At 36.2% G+C, this 19,832-nt stretch overlaps 1 protein-coding gene across 1 annotated transcript; it reads right to left on the reverse strand.

Annotated features, from left to right (window-relative positions):
• Nucleotides 1-1,267: 1,267 nt before the first annotated feature.
• Nucleotides 1,268-8,152, reverse strand: LOC121412226 (ileal sodium/bile acid cotransporter-like). The gene is made up of 5 exons (XM_041605131.1): nucleotides 7,931-8,152; nucleotides 5,773-5,910; nucleotides 3,607-3,914; nucleotides 3,067-3,277; nucleotides 1,268-2,154 (listed from the first exon to the last, which is right to left on the reverse strand). Exons 2-5 carry the CDS (start codon nucleotides 5,830-5,832, stop codon nucleotides 1,636-1,638), a joined length of 1,098 nt encoding a protein of 365 aa, XP_041461065.1. The 5' UTR covers nucleotides 5,833-5,910; nucleotides 7,931-8,152; the 3' UTR covers nucleotides 1,268-1,635.
• Between the last annotated feature and the right edge of the window lie 11,680 nt (nucleotides 8,153-19,832).

The raw sequence follows: 19,832 nt of genomic DNA on the forward strand, positions 1-19,832 counted from the left end.
AAAATTAGCACGTTGTTTAAGCCTGTCACTCTAACAGCAAGTTGCTCAAACGTTTGAACAAGTATTGTTTAGATTTAAAAAAATGTTTTAATTAAAATTTTATAAAAGATTTGTTAGAGTGTCGGGGTTAAACAACGTGCTTAAAGTTTTAAACAGCGTTTTTGCAGTGCCCCCCCCTCCTCCTCTTTCTTTATCTTATCCTTCCCTTTCCCTGTCATGGCCTGTCTCTCATGCAGCCCCAAAAGTTTCCCCAATTGATTTAATTTTGAGCTCTTGTATTATTGCAGCATTGTCATCATCGTTTCAGGATAATTCCAGACTGCCTCCCTTCTTTATTATCATAATGCTATATATCATTATAGTTTGTTTTTGTCATTACTAATGATATAGTTATTGTTGATATTACCATTATCTTTTGTTAGTCTTACTGTTATTTCATTATCATCAGCATCATCATCATTACCACCGTCAGCATCAGTATCATCTAGCATCATCATCATTATCATCATCATCAACATCATCGTCATCACCATCACCGCCATCATCATCAGTATCATAATAACCTTCATCATCATCATCTTCTTCTTCTTCTTCTTCTCCTTCTTCATTATCATCATCATCATCATGATCATCATCACCACCACCACCATCACCATCTTCATCATCATCAGTATAGTCATATAGTAACCAAAATTTGGAAAGTAGATTATGCTTTATGATTCCTCACATGAACGCATTTGGAGTACGACCTTTTTCCCAATACTCTATAGGCCTACCTATCAAAACTTCTGATTTCAATGCAATATATCGAATCACTCTTGCGCTTGACATCCATCTGAAATTCATTTGTAATATAGGCGCCACCAAGTGTTTAAAGCTATACACTGTTTAACTCACTGTTTACGACTGATTGCCGCGGTTTTGTTGAGTTTTCTTGATTTGTCATCGAGCTGTGTAAAGCATTGAAATGATTTTCTGAGACAAAAATTATAGAGTTTGTTTTGTAAGTACGTGTCATGAAGTAGGTGTAGAATTTGAATAACACGACGTTTAAGGTGTCCTCACAAAATTGAAGTTTAGACAAAAAAAAAGAGAAGAATGCGAATGCAATTCCGTCCATGATAAAGAAGCGAGATGCCTAATTTATTGTTTTAATCATTTCTTAAAAAAAAAAAAACAATGCATAATATTATGCATATGTCTATATTTATATACTACAGCTTATGTACCCGATAAAACGTTAAATACAAGCATTTTCGTAGATAAATTATATTCCTTAACATGTCAGTATAGGACCATTACGACCATATTGCCGAAAATCTTATGTAGTCCATAAAAGAGCTTGTTATAGGCTTGTGCAAGATCATTACTGTTACCCACATCAGAAACACGATGCATTCCAAATTTTCAAACCATAAACATTGTCCAATACAATATGAACACAGTATACCTTGATAAAATGCTGCTTTCGTTAATACACAGTTGTATGTACACACTGGCTTGGTAACGTGAACATGGTGAAGGGGCTTCAATGGTGGTTTTACTGGAAACTTTGTTTGTTTTTTCTCACATTTGGCAGCGGGTTCGAAGTATTCCAGCAATTTTCATTTAAAAAATGTCCGTTCTCATAACAGATCAAGCAACGGATTCGTCAAAATCAAAGTGGGAAACTTTGATGTCAACCTGTGTCATACCCTCAATATCGTCTATTTCTATGATATCAAATTTATCCTTTTCATCGTCGTCGTCATCGTCCGCGTTGCAGCAGCACTTGGGGGATAACTTGGTGAAGAATTCCTGGATGTTTCTAAACATGATGGACCAGATGAACCCTTCAATGGGTAGGGTGATGCTGAAGATGGACAACAGCGTGATGACACCGTGCAGGGTTTCTTCTTCGCCTGAAAAGAAGTGAGTGGCGAGGCTCTTGGCGATGAACCAGTTAGGTGTGCCCACCGCCAGGGAGATGGCGCTGCACACCTGAAATGGAAGGTTGAAGAAGAGGGAGAGGAAGAGTCCACAGAAGAACCCAGATAGAGGAAGGACGATGGCGGCCACCCAGATCTGCCAGTCGGCGTCGAAATCTTCAGGATAGGCAATGCCGCTCAGGATTGGACTGACAATGACAGCCACCCAAAAGGCATTGCTGCAAACCTATCAAGACATTAAGGAAAGAGGGATGTCATCATGTAATGAACATAGGAATAGGAATAGAAAGAAGTATCAGGGAAGCATAGTGAGAAAAAGTGGTTTGGTAGAGTGGAAACAGGGGGAGACGTTGACATTGAAAGATAGCGAAGTATTAGAGGATTGGGGTGGCGGATTTTTTTTTTAAGAGATAGAATGGGTTGGATCACCCATCCATTCTTATGCCCTTGACATTTTTTAATTATATATTCTACAACAAACTAAACACAGATTAAAAAATAGCACAAAAAAATCAAGAGCTAGAATGGAGGTGGAATGACACAGAATTTATAAGATAAACGTTTGGTTTTGGTGTGGTGCTTTGTTCAACAGATCTGCTTGACAGGGCACCACACCAATATGTCCCAGTTTGTAAACAGAATGAGAAGTGTCTAGAATTGCATTTCATTTATACTCTGATTATGATCTGTTTCATTCCACTTTTATTTTGATCTGGTGAGTTTGATCACCCATCCATTCTTACTCTTGACATTTTGAATTATATATTCTACAACAAACTAAACGGGTGACGGAAACTTTATTAGGGGAAATGGAGATAGACCCGATAGACAAGATCATGAGGGTGGTATAGAGAGAGGGAAATGGAAAGCAAGGGACTAGAAAGTGAGAAAGAGGGACAGGTAGACACTAGACAGTCAGCAAACCATTAAGAGTAAAGAGAGAATTTGTTGGGAAGGTCAAAGGAAAGAAGAAAATACCGATTCAGGACAGGAATCAGAAACTCTGAAAAATTGAAATAAACTCGGCGTTAGAGGGAGTTATGAGGATACGGAAAACATTAGATTGATTCAAAGTACTCGCAGTCGTGTTAATGGGAAATGTTATGAGGTTTAGTGTTGATGAAACAATAAATTGTACCTTTGCCATTAGTCTAGCATTCTTCTTCCCATATAATCTCTTGTATAAGAGACCCAGAGCTGTGGGTATGAAGATTTCAATTTCAGCAAGGACGATGTCAGATGGGGTTCCAATGATGTAATACTCTTGGGTCCAGGAACTAGAGTAGAGGGAGAACCAAAACGGGATCAACCCCACAGATAGGGCTGTAGAGAACATGGCCAAAGATAACCTGGGTTGTATATGAAAAGGGATAAGACAGTGTAAGAACAAGATCAATAACAAGAAAAGAGTCAAAGACCTAATACATCACTTCTTTTGTGAATATTTATTCCTCTAAAAAAAATTATCAGTAAAATTCCAAGAAAATATTGTCGTGTAGATACGGCATCATTGGAATGAAATTTCTATCACGCAATTTCAATCTTGATTGACAAAATAAATCTTCTTCAAGTAGGCCGCTTTTCTTCGGCAACATTAACATTTATGACGGAATTGAAGGCAATTCTTAATAACATTACTGAACAAAAATGGCCAAAGCAAGAAGTTTTATTTACGCACCCGACCATGACAACTCCTTCGCCATAGTAGACGAACACGGCACAGAAGGGAGATACCGGGCAACAAGAAAGAATGATCATGGCCATGGCATCGAAGACGTCCATCTGGAGCAGGAGAGCGAGCCCGTACCCGATCAGGGGTAGGAAGAGGGATTGGAAAGCGATACCTATCACCACGCTTTTGGAGAGATGTTTGTCTTTATCAGAGAAATCCTTGATTGAGATGACACAACCCATGGAGAATAAAGCAACAGCAATTCCAATATAGCTGATATAAAAGCTAGCAGTCGATAGGGTTTGCTCGAACGCCTGTTTTGGATTTTCAAAAATAGATGGACAGTCAAGAAATTTGTAACTTAAACCAAGACATCTCATTTTGAAATACGCCCTTTCGGGCAAGGGCACAAAATAGGATGTCGTGGGCGTTTTTGAAAAAAAGAAGTATTACGGTCGTCTTTATCTGACCGGGTCACAACTGTCAACATGGATCTTTCTATGTGAGATATGCGTATGGGGATGCATTTTGTGGTCAGTCGTATAGCTGGTGTGGGCGCTGGGCAGGGGCCTGTTGTCATCTTTATTTTTTAAAGCTGCATTAGTTTTTTCCGCCCGAATGCGCCAGATCATTCAGTTTCAATCCTAGATAACACAACAGGTCGGTCGATTCGCTCGCTTGTGTGTGTGTGTGTGTGAGGGTGTGTGTGTGTGGGTGGGTGTGTTTGTGTGGGGGTGTAGGTGTATGTATGTTTTAAAGGGAAATTATATGTGATAGAGCAGTGGGTAATGAGCCTTAAATATGAAGGGGCAATGCATTGTGCATTTGATTATTTATTTCATTTTTTGCAGGGTACCTTCTTCAACTGATTTACAAGTGGGCCATGGGAAATATAAAAGACATTTCAAAAATCATACAACATACAGTCGTCAATAACAATGAATAGTCAAACACATCATATCGGGAAGTATTTAAGATTACAAATTGAGATTTCAATTATTCAGTGTTTCAGTAATAGAATACATAATTAAGTCAAATTAACGATTAGATAGAATTCAAAAAAAGGCAATATTCTACTACCTACATAATTGTACATTCTAAAAAATGAAGTGCTAATTTAGGCCTTAAAGAGCGTGTATAGTGACTGCACTTCAGCACTAGACAAATCAGCACTCCGAAGTGCAGTCACTATACACACTCTTTAAGAGCTAAATTAGCACTTCATTTTTTAGAGTGTAGTTGAGTCAATGAGTCCCCCCAATATCACCTATGACTTTTATGGAACAAAAAAAAACTCAAATAGCGAGCAAGCGTCCATTTTTTTAACCTTAATATGGAAAGATAATTTTGAGATAGATTTTGCTAACCCTAACCCTTTCAGTTGTCTTTTCTTTTCTCATTTTTGTTCTCCTTGGTGGTTGAACTTGGGGGGGGGGGGGCTATGGCCCGCAAGCCCACCCCCATACGCCTGTGATATAGCATATGATTTGCCTCTTGCCTTTCCTATATTATGCACCTCATTCATTGTCAGTTTCTCAACAATGTAACGATCCTTTCACTAGATTTCAACTGAACTTCGTAAAATGTTCATCTCCATGTGTCTTTTATTTTGTTACAGATATTATATGGGAGAAACACAGATCATGGTCCTGTTGCAGAAAGAATTGTGTTTAAACGTAATGGTAACTAAAACAAGTGCAAGTCCCTAAAAACCGCCACACACAATAGTCTGCGACCCGATTTTGGTCACGTTGATGATAATTTAAAAAAAAAAAACTGGAATGTATACTGCGTAATGTTCTAAATCATCACAGGAATACATACGTTCAAATCTGTGACTATGCTATCATTTATAAGAATGAAAGCGAATTCAATGTCTAGTCGTAAAGTACGATTGTCTACGATTCGAAACATATTTGGACTTAACTGCAAAATAAAGGCTTGCAATCAACAAAAATTGTTATATTGGTATTCTTTCAGTTAATTTTAACTTCATATGAAAAAGATACTTTTCATTTACTTTTTCATAATATGAGCTAAATGCGATTTGCGCCAAATCGGATTGTGGACCAGTCGTTAGGTGGTTGTGAGGTGTTGGCCTTAACATGCGCATTTCATTGGATTGTTTGATTCTTTTCATGCAACCGGTCCCAGATAAATCATATACAGTACCTTTCTATCAAACTCCTCTGATGAGTCTAATGAGTTCATGGTGGTTAGGTTTGTTGCCATGTTTCTAGTGACAATCAGGTAACAACTCTCAAAGAAATCCGTATAGCGATGAGTACAGCCAAATTATGTCGATGTTCTCTAATGAAAACAAGAGTGGATAATAATACTGAACATTCTTTTCTAAAATATACTAATCATGCTTCTTTAAATATGGAAATGAATATTTCCATAATTTAAACGTCAAGTCCACCCTAACAAAAAGTTGATTTGAAAAAAAGGTGAAAAATCCAACAAGCAAAACACTAAAAATTTCATCAAAATCGGATGTAAAATAAGAAAGCTATGACATTTTAAAGTTTCGCTTAATTTCACAAAACAGTTATATGCACATCCTGGTCGGTATGCAAATTGGCAGACTGATGACGTCACCCACTCACTATTTCTTTTGTATTTTATAATATGAAATATGAAATATTCTAATTTTCTCCTCCTTGTCAAGTGAAACAAAGTTTTATTTCTCCCTGAACATGTGGAATTACCATTATTTTAACAGTTTATGGTTAAGTCAAGTTGGTCCTTAATGTCAAATATGTAAAAATTGAAATATTGTATTATTCAAACAATAAAAAACAAGAGAAATAGTGAGTGATTGACATCATCGACTCTCTCATTTGCATATCACTGAGTTGTGCATTTAACTGTTTTGTGAAAAATAAGCGAAACTTAAAATGTCATAACTTTCTTATTTTACATCCGATTTCGATGAAATTTGCAGCGTTATGTTTGTGTGATTTTTCTCTATCGATTGAAATCAACAATTTTTGGGGGTGGACTTGACCTTTAATTTGTTACCATGAGGTAAGCACTATCATTCCACCAAAACATGTAAATATTCACATTTCCGTTTCAATATGATTTGTATACATGCAAGCAGTGGCGTAGATACGAGGGGGCACGTGCCCCCCCCCCCATTGGCTGGCAAAACAAAAAAGGTGGGAAGGAGAAAAAGAGGGAAAAAGAAAGAGATCGAAATAAGGTAAATTATGGTAAATTATATTATACATTTTATGTTATATTGAATTAGAAATTTTATTTTTCATAACTTTATGAAATATAAATTGCTCAGGGCCTATGTGTTCATCGTTTCCGGGTACTCGCATGTATTACGAGATATATAATCCTGTCGTACTGATCAAACACGTTTTACAATTTGTTTAGCGAGACAGTTACTTATCATGATTACAAATTTGCTTATAATGTCCCCTTTTAAGTGTGAATATAACAAAATTTTCAGCTTGCGCTTCGCGCTCGCATTATTTGATCAGTGAGATACATACAGTGGAGTGTTGTGGCCCAGTGGATTAGTCTTCTGAATTTGAAACAGAGGGTCGCAGGTTCGAATCCCTGCCACGGCGTATTTCCTTCAGCAAGAAATGTATCCACACTGTGTTGCACTCAACCCAGGTGAGGTGAATGGGTTTCCGATAGGAAGAAATTCCTGGAATGCTTTGAGCGCCTATAGGCAACCCAGCTAAAGCCGGGGTAATAATAATAGCAGGGCCCGCTGGGATAACAGTTTTCAGAACTGAAGTGGCTTCCCTGGGTAAATATACCTATATTCTTATATTATTATCCGTTGAATGGCACGGCCCTAGTATACCTCGCGCACGCTCACTGACTCAATTTTTTTTGCTCCCCCCCTCCAATGCCGTGACCCACGGTACGCCACTGCATGCAAGCCTACAACTTTAGTGCTTTCCTTCACTCAGTCACTGTAGGGTGTTACAAGAAAATATTTGCAATCAATTGTAAATTTCCCTTACGAATTTACAATTAATAGATGAATTTTAACTAAAGCAAATGAATTCGAACTTCTTGTTTTCAAAAGTAGACCAGCAGCTGAGTGCAAATTTGAAATTAATGGCAAGACTTATGGTTGATTCTTGGACCCGGACATTAACTTCCAATCGATTGTAGATTACTTGAGTCTCTTAAATATTGGGTACCTCTATTTGAGTTCAACTACAAATGCAAATCTCGTTTGTTGTATACACCGCTACAACATCACACGGATAGCCTATTGCAGACATAATAAACATCGAAATAGCAATCGACAAAAACCAAGCAAATGGGATAAAAGAAAACATCGTGTTATTACCTTGTTGAAAGTAGGCCTAGCGTCAGTCTCAGGAAAGGGTAGGTCTGAAGTGATATGAACGACTTAATGATTTACCTTCGTGCAGCGAATATATAAAAAAAATCACTGGATATTAATACCGCTAAAATAATCTCTTCTTTTTTCCTGGTAGTAGCTGTTCAACATAATACAGGACCAATATAATATACACCTTCAATATTTCATATCCATTTTACCACCGGTTTTGTTATAAAGTCTGCTTTTTCCATGCTAATTCTTGACTATTCAGGCTTGACGTTGACTTTGAACCCATTACGATACAACGACTTTTATCAATAACAGAATTTTGGGTTAATAATCGTCAATATTGAAGAAATACAAAGGTGCACAGTGGTTTAGATTCAAGAATGCAAGATATTTACAATATTACAAGTCACGAATTCAAATATGAACATGTACTATAAAGGCATTTTTTATGCAACTATATACTTCTGCATTACTGGATATACCGGAAGATGATAATAATTTCATAGCTGTAACTTATTTCATACAGTTGCATTTTAATTTTACAAGTTTTCCAAACTTGGGCAGGAGTACCATTATATGATTAAAAATTTTCTAAAATATCATCATGAATAGTGGCAGATCCAGGGGAGCACTTCATCCCGCCCCCCCCCCCCCCCCTTGAGAGCCATGAGAAATATTTTTAGTGGAAACTGTTGTGCATACGCAAGTGAAGACCTTTTTTGTGCTTGTTAATTTTTTTCTGGACACCCCCCCCCCCCTCTTTCTCCTTATTGGAAAGTTTTAGATCCGCCGTTGAACATGAATTTGAATTAATTTAAGCTAATCTGGGCTCCGTTGAACATTATGATATTTTAGCGAGTGGTAGCGGGATTCGTCATTTCTACGATTGATTATTGTGCATGATCAGTCGCAAAAATCAGCCGACGTTCAAATAAGTTTTGTGTTACAAATTTAAATGAAATTGTTTCTTTATTCTATTATTTTCTCCTTTTTTGGGGTATCGAAAGGTAAAATATCACCCCCCCCCCTCTCTCTCTCTCTCGCTCTCTCTTTAACGATTAATCTTATTTTGGTATACATGTTGTTCAATGTTCAACAACTCAAAAATTCCCTTTCAATTGTAATCAATTTTAAATTTACCTATTTACTCATTAAAAAAATATACATATAATTATACATATATAGCTACATTATGTACAGGTAAGTCACGGTTTAAGGACAAGCTGACAATTATATCAACTGAAAGTAAAATCTAAAGCCAAGTTCACCCGACAACAAGTTGATTTGGAAAAAAGAGGCAATCAGACAAGTACAACATAAAATTTTCGCCAAAATAATATATTTTTATGATATTTTAAGATCTTGCAATACATACAACATTGTATAGAAGGAACTGATGATGCCTCACACTCGTCATGTCTATTTATATTTTCATACATAATAATGTATGGAAAATGAAGCCTTGAAGCTATTAGTGGTTAGAATTAAAAAAAAATCATTCGCGCTTCGCGCTCGTGCAGCTCTTGCACACATAATTTTAGTAGGGCCTACCACTCTGATGAATAGTAAAACTAAATGGAAAACCCGAAGTGCTTAAAATTCTATGCTTTCTGGTCGCATTTATTATTTTCAAAAAGTGGTATTACAACATATTCATGGATATTTTTTTTACGTGATTATGAAATAAGATAATTCAACATGCATTTGAGGCACCTATATGATTGCCTGGCGGGGGGGGGGGGGCATTTTCCGAAAAGTTCACAGGGGCGCCAAAATTTGGTCAGGGCCCCTGGGGTGCAAAATCCTGGATACATGCCTGTTAATATAAACAAAATCTCATATTTTCTCCACTGGGTGTACATACGGATTGTATTGATAAAAAAGAAAATTATGCAACTTAAATTATTGCTTTAGAGGAAATTATCCGATTGATAATCATAAAACTCATTTAACTTGAAAGTGTGACTTGAAAATGACAAAAAATCTATGAGATCTAAAACTATATAAAAAAAAAAATCATTTTTTGGGGTCGCGCGGGCACTGCCATGCCCTTTCAGGGACGCTATTACTTCGATGGAAGCCCATTACCATTGCAGGGTTTATCCATTTGTTTATATGCAGTAAACCATATACGGTAGTAAACAAGATTGTATTAAATGTATAGAGGTCATTTATTGTTTTTGTTTTGCTTCGTTTAGTTAAAGGCTTTAACACAGCCAATTGCCCGACATTTTTTTTAAAAGGGATGCTCCGGGCTGAAAATAATCTGATATAAACAGATAAAGAAAAATCAGACAAACAAAACACTGAAAATTTGATCAAGGAATAACAAAGTTATGGAATTTTAAAGATTTGCATTATTCCGGTGCAACAGTTCTCGGCATGTCTTCATGCATATTCAATGAACAAACTGACGATGTCACATCCTCTCTTGTTTTTGGTATTTTATTATATGAAAATAGGTTTATTCATTTCTTTCTACCAATAACTGAAAAAAAATGGATTAACAACTGATTAAGTGCATTAGATATTCATTGTTACAACTTATTTAATTATAAAGAAGACACACTATTCACACATGTATGAAAAAATGAAACAATTATGATTTAATGTAATGACATAAGAAACAGGAAAAAGGGGATGTAACATCATCAGCCCATCTAATGAATATTCATGATAACGTGCATATACTTTCACAAAGTATTGCTAAACTTATTTGTTGTCCGATTTTGATGAAATTTTCAGCATTTTGATTTGTGAATTTTACTCCATTTATTTAGATATAAATATTTTCAGACCAGAGTACTCCTTTAAGGCAGATATTGTAGTTAATATTTTGTAATTCCTTATTTCACCTTGTATTATTTTTTCCCCTCAAATTTTGCTCGAATTATATGTTTGTATGATTTTATACATTTTTAACATTATAGTAGTAATTTCACACTTCTCGCTATTACCGACAAACTAATACTCAGCATCATCATGATCATAAAACTGCATTCGCTAGAAACTTATTCGCTCTAAACCTGACATGCATTTAACAATTGATGGCAGTATAGATGATTTGACGTTGGCGATGATAATCACGATCTTTTCGTTGGGCAAATATATTACCGGTCTGTGGCGTCTTTCACGACCAAGGGGAAAAAAGTGAAAATGAAAGAAAAGGAACGGGAGGGGGTGAAATATGATATTTTCTGAACATTACGTCAAAATTTATCATAACATTGGATTTTTGCAAATAAAAATGTCGAATTTTTTGCTCGCTCGCAACTGTTTAGAAATTTTGTCCGATACGCCATACCTCGCCCTCTCAAAAATTTTGGGTCACTATACGCCACTGGTGCCTGTCTTATTGCAAGCACCCTTTTTATCATTGAAAAATACCCCCTTTTCTGACTGACAAAATAATGCTCTATTTTATTTGGATACTAGTAGTCCACACAGTGGTGCAACTACGGGGGGCACATGCGCCCCATCCCCATCGGCTAGCAAAAAAGGGGAGGAGAAAAGAGGAATAAAGAAAGATAAACGTACTTTATTCGCACTTCGAGCTTCCATCATTTTATGTAGTGACATATGCTTTTTTTTCATGACTACTTCAAGTGATTGCCCCTTTCTGAATATAAAACATCTCCAGTCCGTGCTTACCTTAATTCGCATTAATGGATTGGTGTGATATGCCTGCTCTTCATGAATTCCTAAAAACAGTCCTTAAAATGTCCCCTTTTCTCGTCTGAATGGTGTGACTGAAAATGATATACGCATGGACTCAATGAATTCCTACAAACAAGGAAAAGACGTGAAATAACAATTAATGATAATTTAAAAAGAACTTTGTTTAAGCCTGTCACTCTAACAAGTTGTTTAAACTAGAAAAAATATTTTTTCAAACTTTGTTTGAACCTTTTTTTAAAACAACTTGTTCTAAACTTTAACCCATTTGTGTTAAATTTTATTTAAGAAAATAAAACGTTAAACAACTTGTTAAATAACTTAAAGAATATTTGCTAGAACGACGGGTTTAAACAACGTGCTTAAATTTTCAGCCAGAGATGTTACAGTGTATAATCCCACGAGATGAATTATTGTATTAATTCGAGTGACTCAATTATTTTCCATTCCCCACCCCTCCCCCATCTATTTCAAAACTAGAGCATTCCATATGAAAGACAAATAGCACAACTGTGTTGTTAGTTTGCATTACTTGTTGACATGGATATCGCCTAAAATACTTTGTTGGTTGTGATGTGAACTGCGATTACTGAACATTCGTAGGTCATAGTATCGCACACAATATTGTTGTGATGAGAAGTGGCAAATTGACTTCAAGTCGAGAGCATAGTTCACAAACTTGTTATTTCCCTTGTAAGAATATAACCACACAAGCTTACCTGACGAAGTTTTAAGAAACTGTTTGTTAAGGGAAGTAAGGGGCATGGGGACATTTTAACTTCAATTCAATTATTCAACAGCCATCGACCTTTCAACAGCTAGCATCAGTGGCGTAACTACGGGGGGGGGGGCATGGGGGGGCACGCGCCCCCCCCCAATTGGCTGGCAAAAAAAATCGGGGGAAAGGAGAAAAAGAGGGAGAAAGGAAAAGAACGTAGTGGGGAAAGAAGAAATTATTGTTCATTATAATGTTATATTATATTATATTACATAAGAAGCATTTTTTTCATAACTTTATGAAATATTATTTGCTCAGGGCCTATGTCTTCATTCTTCCTGATGCTCGCGTTGTCTGTTTAACGAAATATATAATCCTGTTGTACTAAAACCTCCCGTTTTCAAATCAATATACACCAACAATATTTCCTTGCAATTCGAGTTATTATTGTTTTATGTAGTGACATTAACTTCTTTTTCATTACTACTCAAAGTGATTGCCAAATTTTAAGGTCTTAATATAAAACATTTCCTGTCCGTGCTAACGTTCGCATTAGTTGATTGGTGAGATGTCTGCTCATCATGAATTCCTAAAATCAGTCCTCAAAATGTAAATTTTTCTGATCTGAATATCAAAAATTTTTAGCTCGCGCTTCGCGCTTGTATCATTTAGTTAGAGAAATATGTATGGTCTTAGTGAATTCCTACAAACAAGCCTTAGAATGCCCCTCTTCTGGTCTGAATTTCCTAAATTTTCAGCTCGCGCTTCGCGCTCGCAGTATTTGATTAGTGAGGCGCGTATGACTATGACAACAAAAGTACTTCATGTGTAAAGATGTAATTCTAACAAAATCAGAAAGCACTTGGCACTCGCATTAGATGACTATGGTGTGATATTGCTTGTATACTATGGATTCCTGAACAATAGTTCTTGAAATAATCATGTTTAGGGTAAATATATAAAAAAAAAAAAAAAATCAGCTCGTGCCTCGCGCTCGCATCATTTGGTTAGTAAATTATGTACGGTCTTAATGAATTCCTAAGCCTTAGAATGTCCCTCTTCAGGTCTGAATTTCCGAAATTTTCAACTCGCGCTTCGCGCTCACAGTATTTGTTTAGTGAGATGCGTATGATAATCATGATTACAATGACTACAAAAAGTGCTTCATGTGTTTAGATGTAATTTTAACAGTATCAACAAAGGATGGCGCTAACATTAGATGACTGTGCTGAGATATTTATACTCTTAATGGGTCCTAAAATATAGTCCTTGAAATGTCCCTGATTGGGGTCAATATATAACAAATTTCAGCTCACGCTTCGTGCTCGCATTGTTTGTTTAGCGAGAAAGTACCATGATTTAAAAAAAATGCTTATAATGTCCCTTTTTAGGTCTGAATATAAACAAATTTCAGCTCGCGCTTCGCGCTCGCATTATTTAATCAGTGAGATACATATCCGTTTAATGGCACTGCATGTCAATGTCTCTATTAGGTCAGTATACCTGGCAAATGAGCGCGATTCGCGCGCTCCCCAAGTGACTCGAAATTTTTGCTGGTGCCCCCCCCCATGCCGTGACCCACGGTACGCCACTGGCTAGCACGGTCAAAGTCATATAACTGATGTTCTGTAAACATCTCTCTTTGTGGCAAAAATACGAGGTTTACAGTGTAAACCTCGTATTTTTGCCACAAAGAGTGATGCTTGTAATTGTCAATCTTATTATGTCTTTAGTATTGAAATATTATATTTGGGCAATTTTAGGTACAACGATCATGGAAACTTATTGCTATATCATAAAGACATGATAATACATAAATTCTCCGTTTCTTTTCATCTCGAAATATTCCCAAATTTCAAATCGAATCAGTGACATATGGAAGAGTTTGTAATATAATTCCTACTGTGTTCTTATATAAATATAAACCTATTATGGTGGCTCTGTGAAAAATCTGAAAATGACAAATTTTCTTGCCTGATCGTATGAGAATTTACTTTTTTAAAGTTGAAGTAATTTTTTCTTTACATTTTCAACAAAACAGTACAAATCCATAGAAATGCAATTATAATAAACAATTGAACTTTCACCATATTTTCTAGCAATCAAATCCAACTATTTTTACATTTTTGTTAAGATATTTTTTGTTTTGTTTAATCTGAACGCATGTATTACATCATAAACATAATATATGTGTTTTATTTCTAGACGTTTTGTTTGCGACCTATTTTGTAACATGTTCTCATAAATAAATTATATTCAATGTATACTTGGTAAGTGTATTTGCATTTACCAAATATTCTAATGTTTACTGATATTTCAATATTTCATTATTTTCACGAGTCAAATTATGATTTTTTTTGCTTGTCTGATTTTTGTTTTGCTTTTTTTTCGTTTGTTTGATTTATTGGTTGGTGGTTGGTTTGGGTTTGGGGGTTTGGGTGCATGGGGCTTGTATTATACGAAGAAAGGTAGAGGCTTAGGAGGAAGGGGGAGGGGTAGATATTATTCTTATGTATACAAGGTTATACCTATCCATTATAGGCTCTTTGATGATTCGCTTGCATTAAATGCTTCATATATTACGAGAGGGCGCATCTAAATTATGCACATTTTTTGTTGTGGTGAATGAAAAACAAGAACGCTATACCCAATAGATGTTTACAAAAAAAAATGTTTGTAGCATTTGTTAATCCAATTAAGTTCTCTGTCAACTGAACAGCTATCTGTCAATATTATATTGTAAAATGACGATCTCTCATATTTGAAACATGTCACTGCGATAAATGATAACGTATTTTCACACTGTAGTACAGGGTGTGTCAATATTTTATTTTCCCACATAGTGACTACCGCAGTATGAAAAAAAGATATTATCACAGTGGGATGACCATGTGAACACATCGGAGAAAATGTATAAATTTAGCCACACAGTGAATACATTAAATCACCAATCATTCACCCTGAAAATCCAATGAATTAAAAAAGAAAAAAATTGAATTCAATCAACCATAAACAGTATGTACTATCTAATTATCCAACATGATCACACATCACATTAATACGACGTAACCTATGGCCACGCCTTGAAATCTTTTTTCTTTGTGAATCAGATAATTTATTTATTATCATATCTATTATTACCGCAACTTTAGGATGTGATAATAGGCCTACACATGATATCATATTTTTCGTAACAAAATGTTTTTTTTATAATTAATTATCTATAAAAATAACAATGCGCATCTGGACCTTTTCTCGAAATATGGAATTCACTTTTTTCTGAATATTCAATCGAAATATGCAAAACAGGTCATTACACTGTGATCACACTTTGCTAAACAAATGCTACACAGCGACAATCCTCTTCACAGTGTGGTCATAACTACGTAAACATACTGTATTGAACGAATGCCACACAGTTACAATCCTTCTCACAGTGTGGTCATTATGTTTATCTACGTTAACATACTGTATTGAACGAATACCAGACAGTGGCGATCCTCTTCACAGTGTGGCCATTATCTGCAACTACATAAACATACTGTATTGAACGAATGCCACACAGTTACAATCCTTCTCACAGTGTGGTCATTATGTTTATCTACACAAACATACTGTATTGAACGAATACCAGACAGTTGCAATCTTCTTCACAGTGTGGCCATTATCTGCAACTACATAAACATACTGTATTGAACGAATATCACACAGTTACAATCCTCCTCACAGTGTGGTCATAACTACATAAACATACTGTATTGAACGAATACCAGACAGTTGCAATCCTCTTCACAGTGTGGCCATTATCTGCAACTACATAAACATACTGTATTGAACGAATATCCCACAGTTACAATCCTTCTCATAGTGTGGTCATTATGTGTAATTACATAAACATACTGTATTGAACGAATACCACACCGTTGCAATCCTCTTCACAGTGTGGCCATTATGTGCAACTACATAAACATACTGTATTGAACGAATATCCCACAGTTACAATCCTTCTCATAGTGTGGTCATTATCTGTAATTACATAAACATACTGTATTGAACGAATACCACACCGTTGCAATCCTCTTCACAGTGTGGCCATTAAGTGCAACTACACAAACATACTCTATTGAACGAATACCACACAGTTGCAATCCTCTTCACAGTGTGGTCATTATGTGTAACTACATAAGCATACTGTATTGAACGAATACGGGTCGCGTGGTCCAGTGGTCAGTGCATTGGACTCATAATCACAAGGTTGTGAGTTCGAATCGCCACTCTGCCATTGTCTCCACTTTGATAAGGTCAGCTATTATGACTGATTAGCCTATAGACGTAATTGGTTATAAACCAGCCTGGCGTTTTCTGGAGGAATTTAAATGAACACACTTGGGAACACACCATGCTGATCGAATTAGTTCTTCTACACAGTTGGGTTTTCCCTGTGTGGGCACTGTGTAAACACATTTGGATACATGAATTTCACATTGCTCATTTGTTTGTGTGTCGGAATATGTAAACACAGTGTGTTACCACACAACGAATGGGTTCACATCGTTTCACTGTGTGGCAACTATGTGAAATTACTACTATAAAATTCTACATTCTTTGTTTATACTTCGTAATTCCGAAACACGTAAATTGCCTATACCTCGACGTTCGTTTAAAAAAAAACGAAAGAGGGTTCGTTAATCTGAACATTTGTGGCGTTATTCCGAAGGTTCGTTAATCCGAAAACGAAATAAGGTTCGTTTATCCGAAAATGAAATAATGTTCGTTGTTCCCGTGAAGTTTCGCTCATTCGAAAAATGAAATAATCTGTGGCGAAGCCGGGGAAATTTCAAATCATATGTTCTAAAACTCGCTTTTTGGTCAATTATGGGGCATTAAGCCATATAGGGGAAGGCGGGGTAAGTTGAGCATAGGGGCAAGTTGAGCCACCAGCCCCAGGCCAATAATGAATGAGTCAGACATTGTGGTGGTGTCATGTATTGATGACCCATAGCATAACCCCTAACCCCACCATATTGTTTTCAACTTTGAAACAAAAAGTAGTTTTTTAGAGGGAAAATGTGAATTTCAGCCAAAAAAGTAAAAAAGAGTGTGAAATAGATAAGTGCTTTATAAACACACACGTCTTTAAATGTAATAAAGACAGGATAACAACATTATTAGTACAGGTATGGATCTTCATTCTTGTCATAGTCTTTTATATGATGGATGCATAATAAATGTGTGGATACAAAATTATCGCACTAAGTTCGGACTGGGGCAAGTTGAGCCATGGTAATTCCTATGGTAATGTATCTAAAAAACAAACAAACCATAAAAATTGATTGAAATGCTGGCTGAAAGGAGCAAATTTACATGACTGCTCTTTTCTTTTTAAAGGTTGTTAGTATTTATAGAGAATTAGCAAGTGAAAAGACTTTAAACAAAAAATGAAATGCTGGTTCTCCCCTCATACATTTTGTACATAGTTTTTGCGGCTCAACTTACCCCAGAAGGTGGCTCAAACCTACCCCATATATGGGGCAAGTTGAGCCATTTGACATCGTTTTTTTCAAAGGTCACGATGACTTTCAGTGTGGGGATAGAAAGTTATATATAGGTGGAAAATATTTCAGAAGAACTAAATTTCAAGGCAAGGTACTTATTTCGACAAGATTATTAATCATATCAATTCTAACATGCAAAAAGCAAAACCTGTCACAACTTACCCCGCCTTCCCCTACTGTTAAACAGACATCCCTCACTAGATATTGTGATCGCTAATCGCAAGCTCAAACTTTTAGACATATCGATAAGAAATTAACATTAATCATTCTGAGCAGTTCTCGCAATCATGAAAACGATGTGTGACTAACTACAGCATTAAATTACATTCCAACCTGAAAACTGGACATTCTAAGCATTTTTATAACCAGGAAAGGGGTGAGTGCTTCACTACATAGTAACTGAGGCGAGCGTGAAGCGCGAGCAAAAAATAATTGTGATTTTCTAACCTGCAATGTATTATGTTGTATACTTACTTCAAAAAAGAATATTTAATTTTAAAAAGGGCACATTTCAAATTGAAAAAAAATTGGCATTTTCCCTTAAAAACACATTTTTTTCCTACGGGGATTTATGGTCATAACCAGCAGAAGCTGTTTAAAATTACAACCCTCTCCTAAAAAAATAATTTGGAGATTATTCACATGTGATCAACATTCAGTCCTCAACATTTGTAATCCATTCGCTCGATCAGGCAGCAATTGCTCAGAGAAAATGAAAACAAGATAAGTGATCCGGGATTTGATCCAAGCGCCAAATTCTTAATGCAAAACATGGACATGCTTTGACCACACCATACACATGTATCATCCTCCGTTGAAACTATTACTGCATAATATCATGGGTTTTTCTTTTTTACAACACCGTTTTGTTCCTAAAATAAATTCAGTTCATTTTCGGAAAAAACAAACCTTAGTTCATTTTCGGACTAACGAACATTGTTTCGTTTTCGGACTAAGGAACCTTCGGATTAAGGAACCATATTTCATTTTCGGATTAACGAACCTTCGGAATTACGAATGTTACCCCGTTCTTTCTGGCAGGCAAAAGCGGAAATCCCAGGGGGGACGTGTCCCCCCTACTCAAAATAGTAGGGGGACACAATATCAAATGTCCCCCTATTATTTGTGGTCTTTTATGATGGTAATCATTCAAAATCAAATAATGACCTTACTTTTGGGATGATAATTGGGGTGATAACTTTTTTTTGCTTGCTTGCTTGTCAAATTCATTTTCGTCGGAATGACCTTAAATTTTGGGTGATAACCTCTTTTTTTTTGCTTGTCAAATTTTCCAGCCCCTTGTCTCCCCTACCTTTTGGGAGAGATTTCCGCCCCTGCTGGCAGGGTTGTAATCAGAGTGAAAACTTTAACTTTTTTCTTGCTGAGAATGAGCTAGTCTCGATTCGATTATACTGTCAATCGAATGGTTATTCTAACTAACGGCCATAGTGCTGTGAAAAACTTTTTTCTTTGTGTAAATGAACTAGTATTTATTCAATTGTACTAAATTTAAAACATTTGATTACAAGTCATGTTTGCAGTTATACCCAAGGGTATTTGTGTATCATCAGACGGTATGTGTAGTTATAATGTGATGCCTAACTGAATAAATGAATATCTTTCCTGACTAAAATCCTCAAATTTCAAAACCTTTTCTAACAATGCAAGTTAGCCTCGATCAGATTAGTTTCTCTGACGTGAATGGAACGCCCCTTTGCTGAAAATACATGTACATGGTTTGAGTATTTCCATCCTCCCGTTCTCTTCTCTTCTCAATGATTACAGGGGATAAATAGGGGCTGGGGACTGCTACCCCTATAAATGTAGACCAGGGAGGGGTGGGATGCTGTGGTCGCTATCAAAATGATGGAGACCAGAGGAATAGAGGGGAGGGTGCTGAAACCCCTATCAAAATGATGGAGACCAGGGAAGTACACTTGGATTTAGA

This window comes from Lytechinus variegatus, chromosome 3 (assembly GCF_018143015.1).
Source record: "Lytechinus variegatus isolate NC3 chromosome 3, Lvar_3.0, whole genome shotgun sequence".
NCBI classification, from domain to species: Eukaryota; Metazoa; Echinodermata; class Echinoidea; order Temnopleuroida; family Toxopneustidae; genus Lytechinus; species Lytechinus variegatus.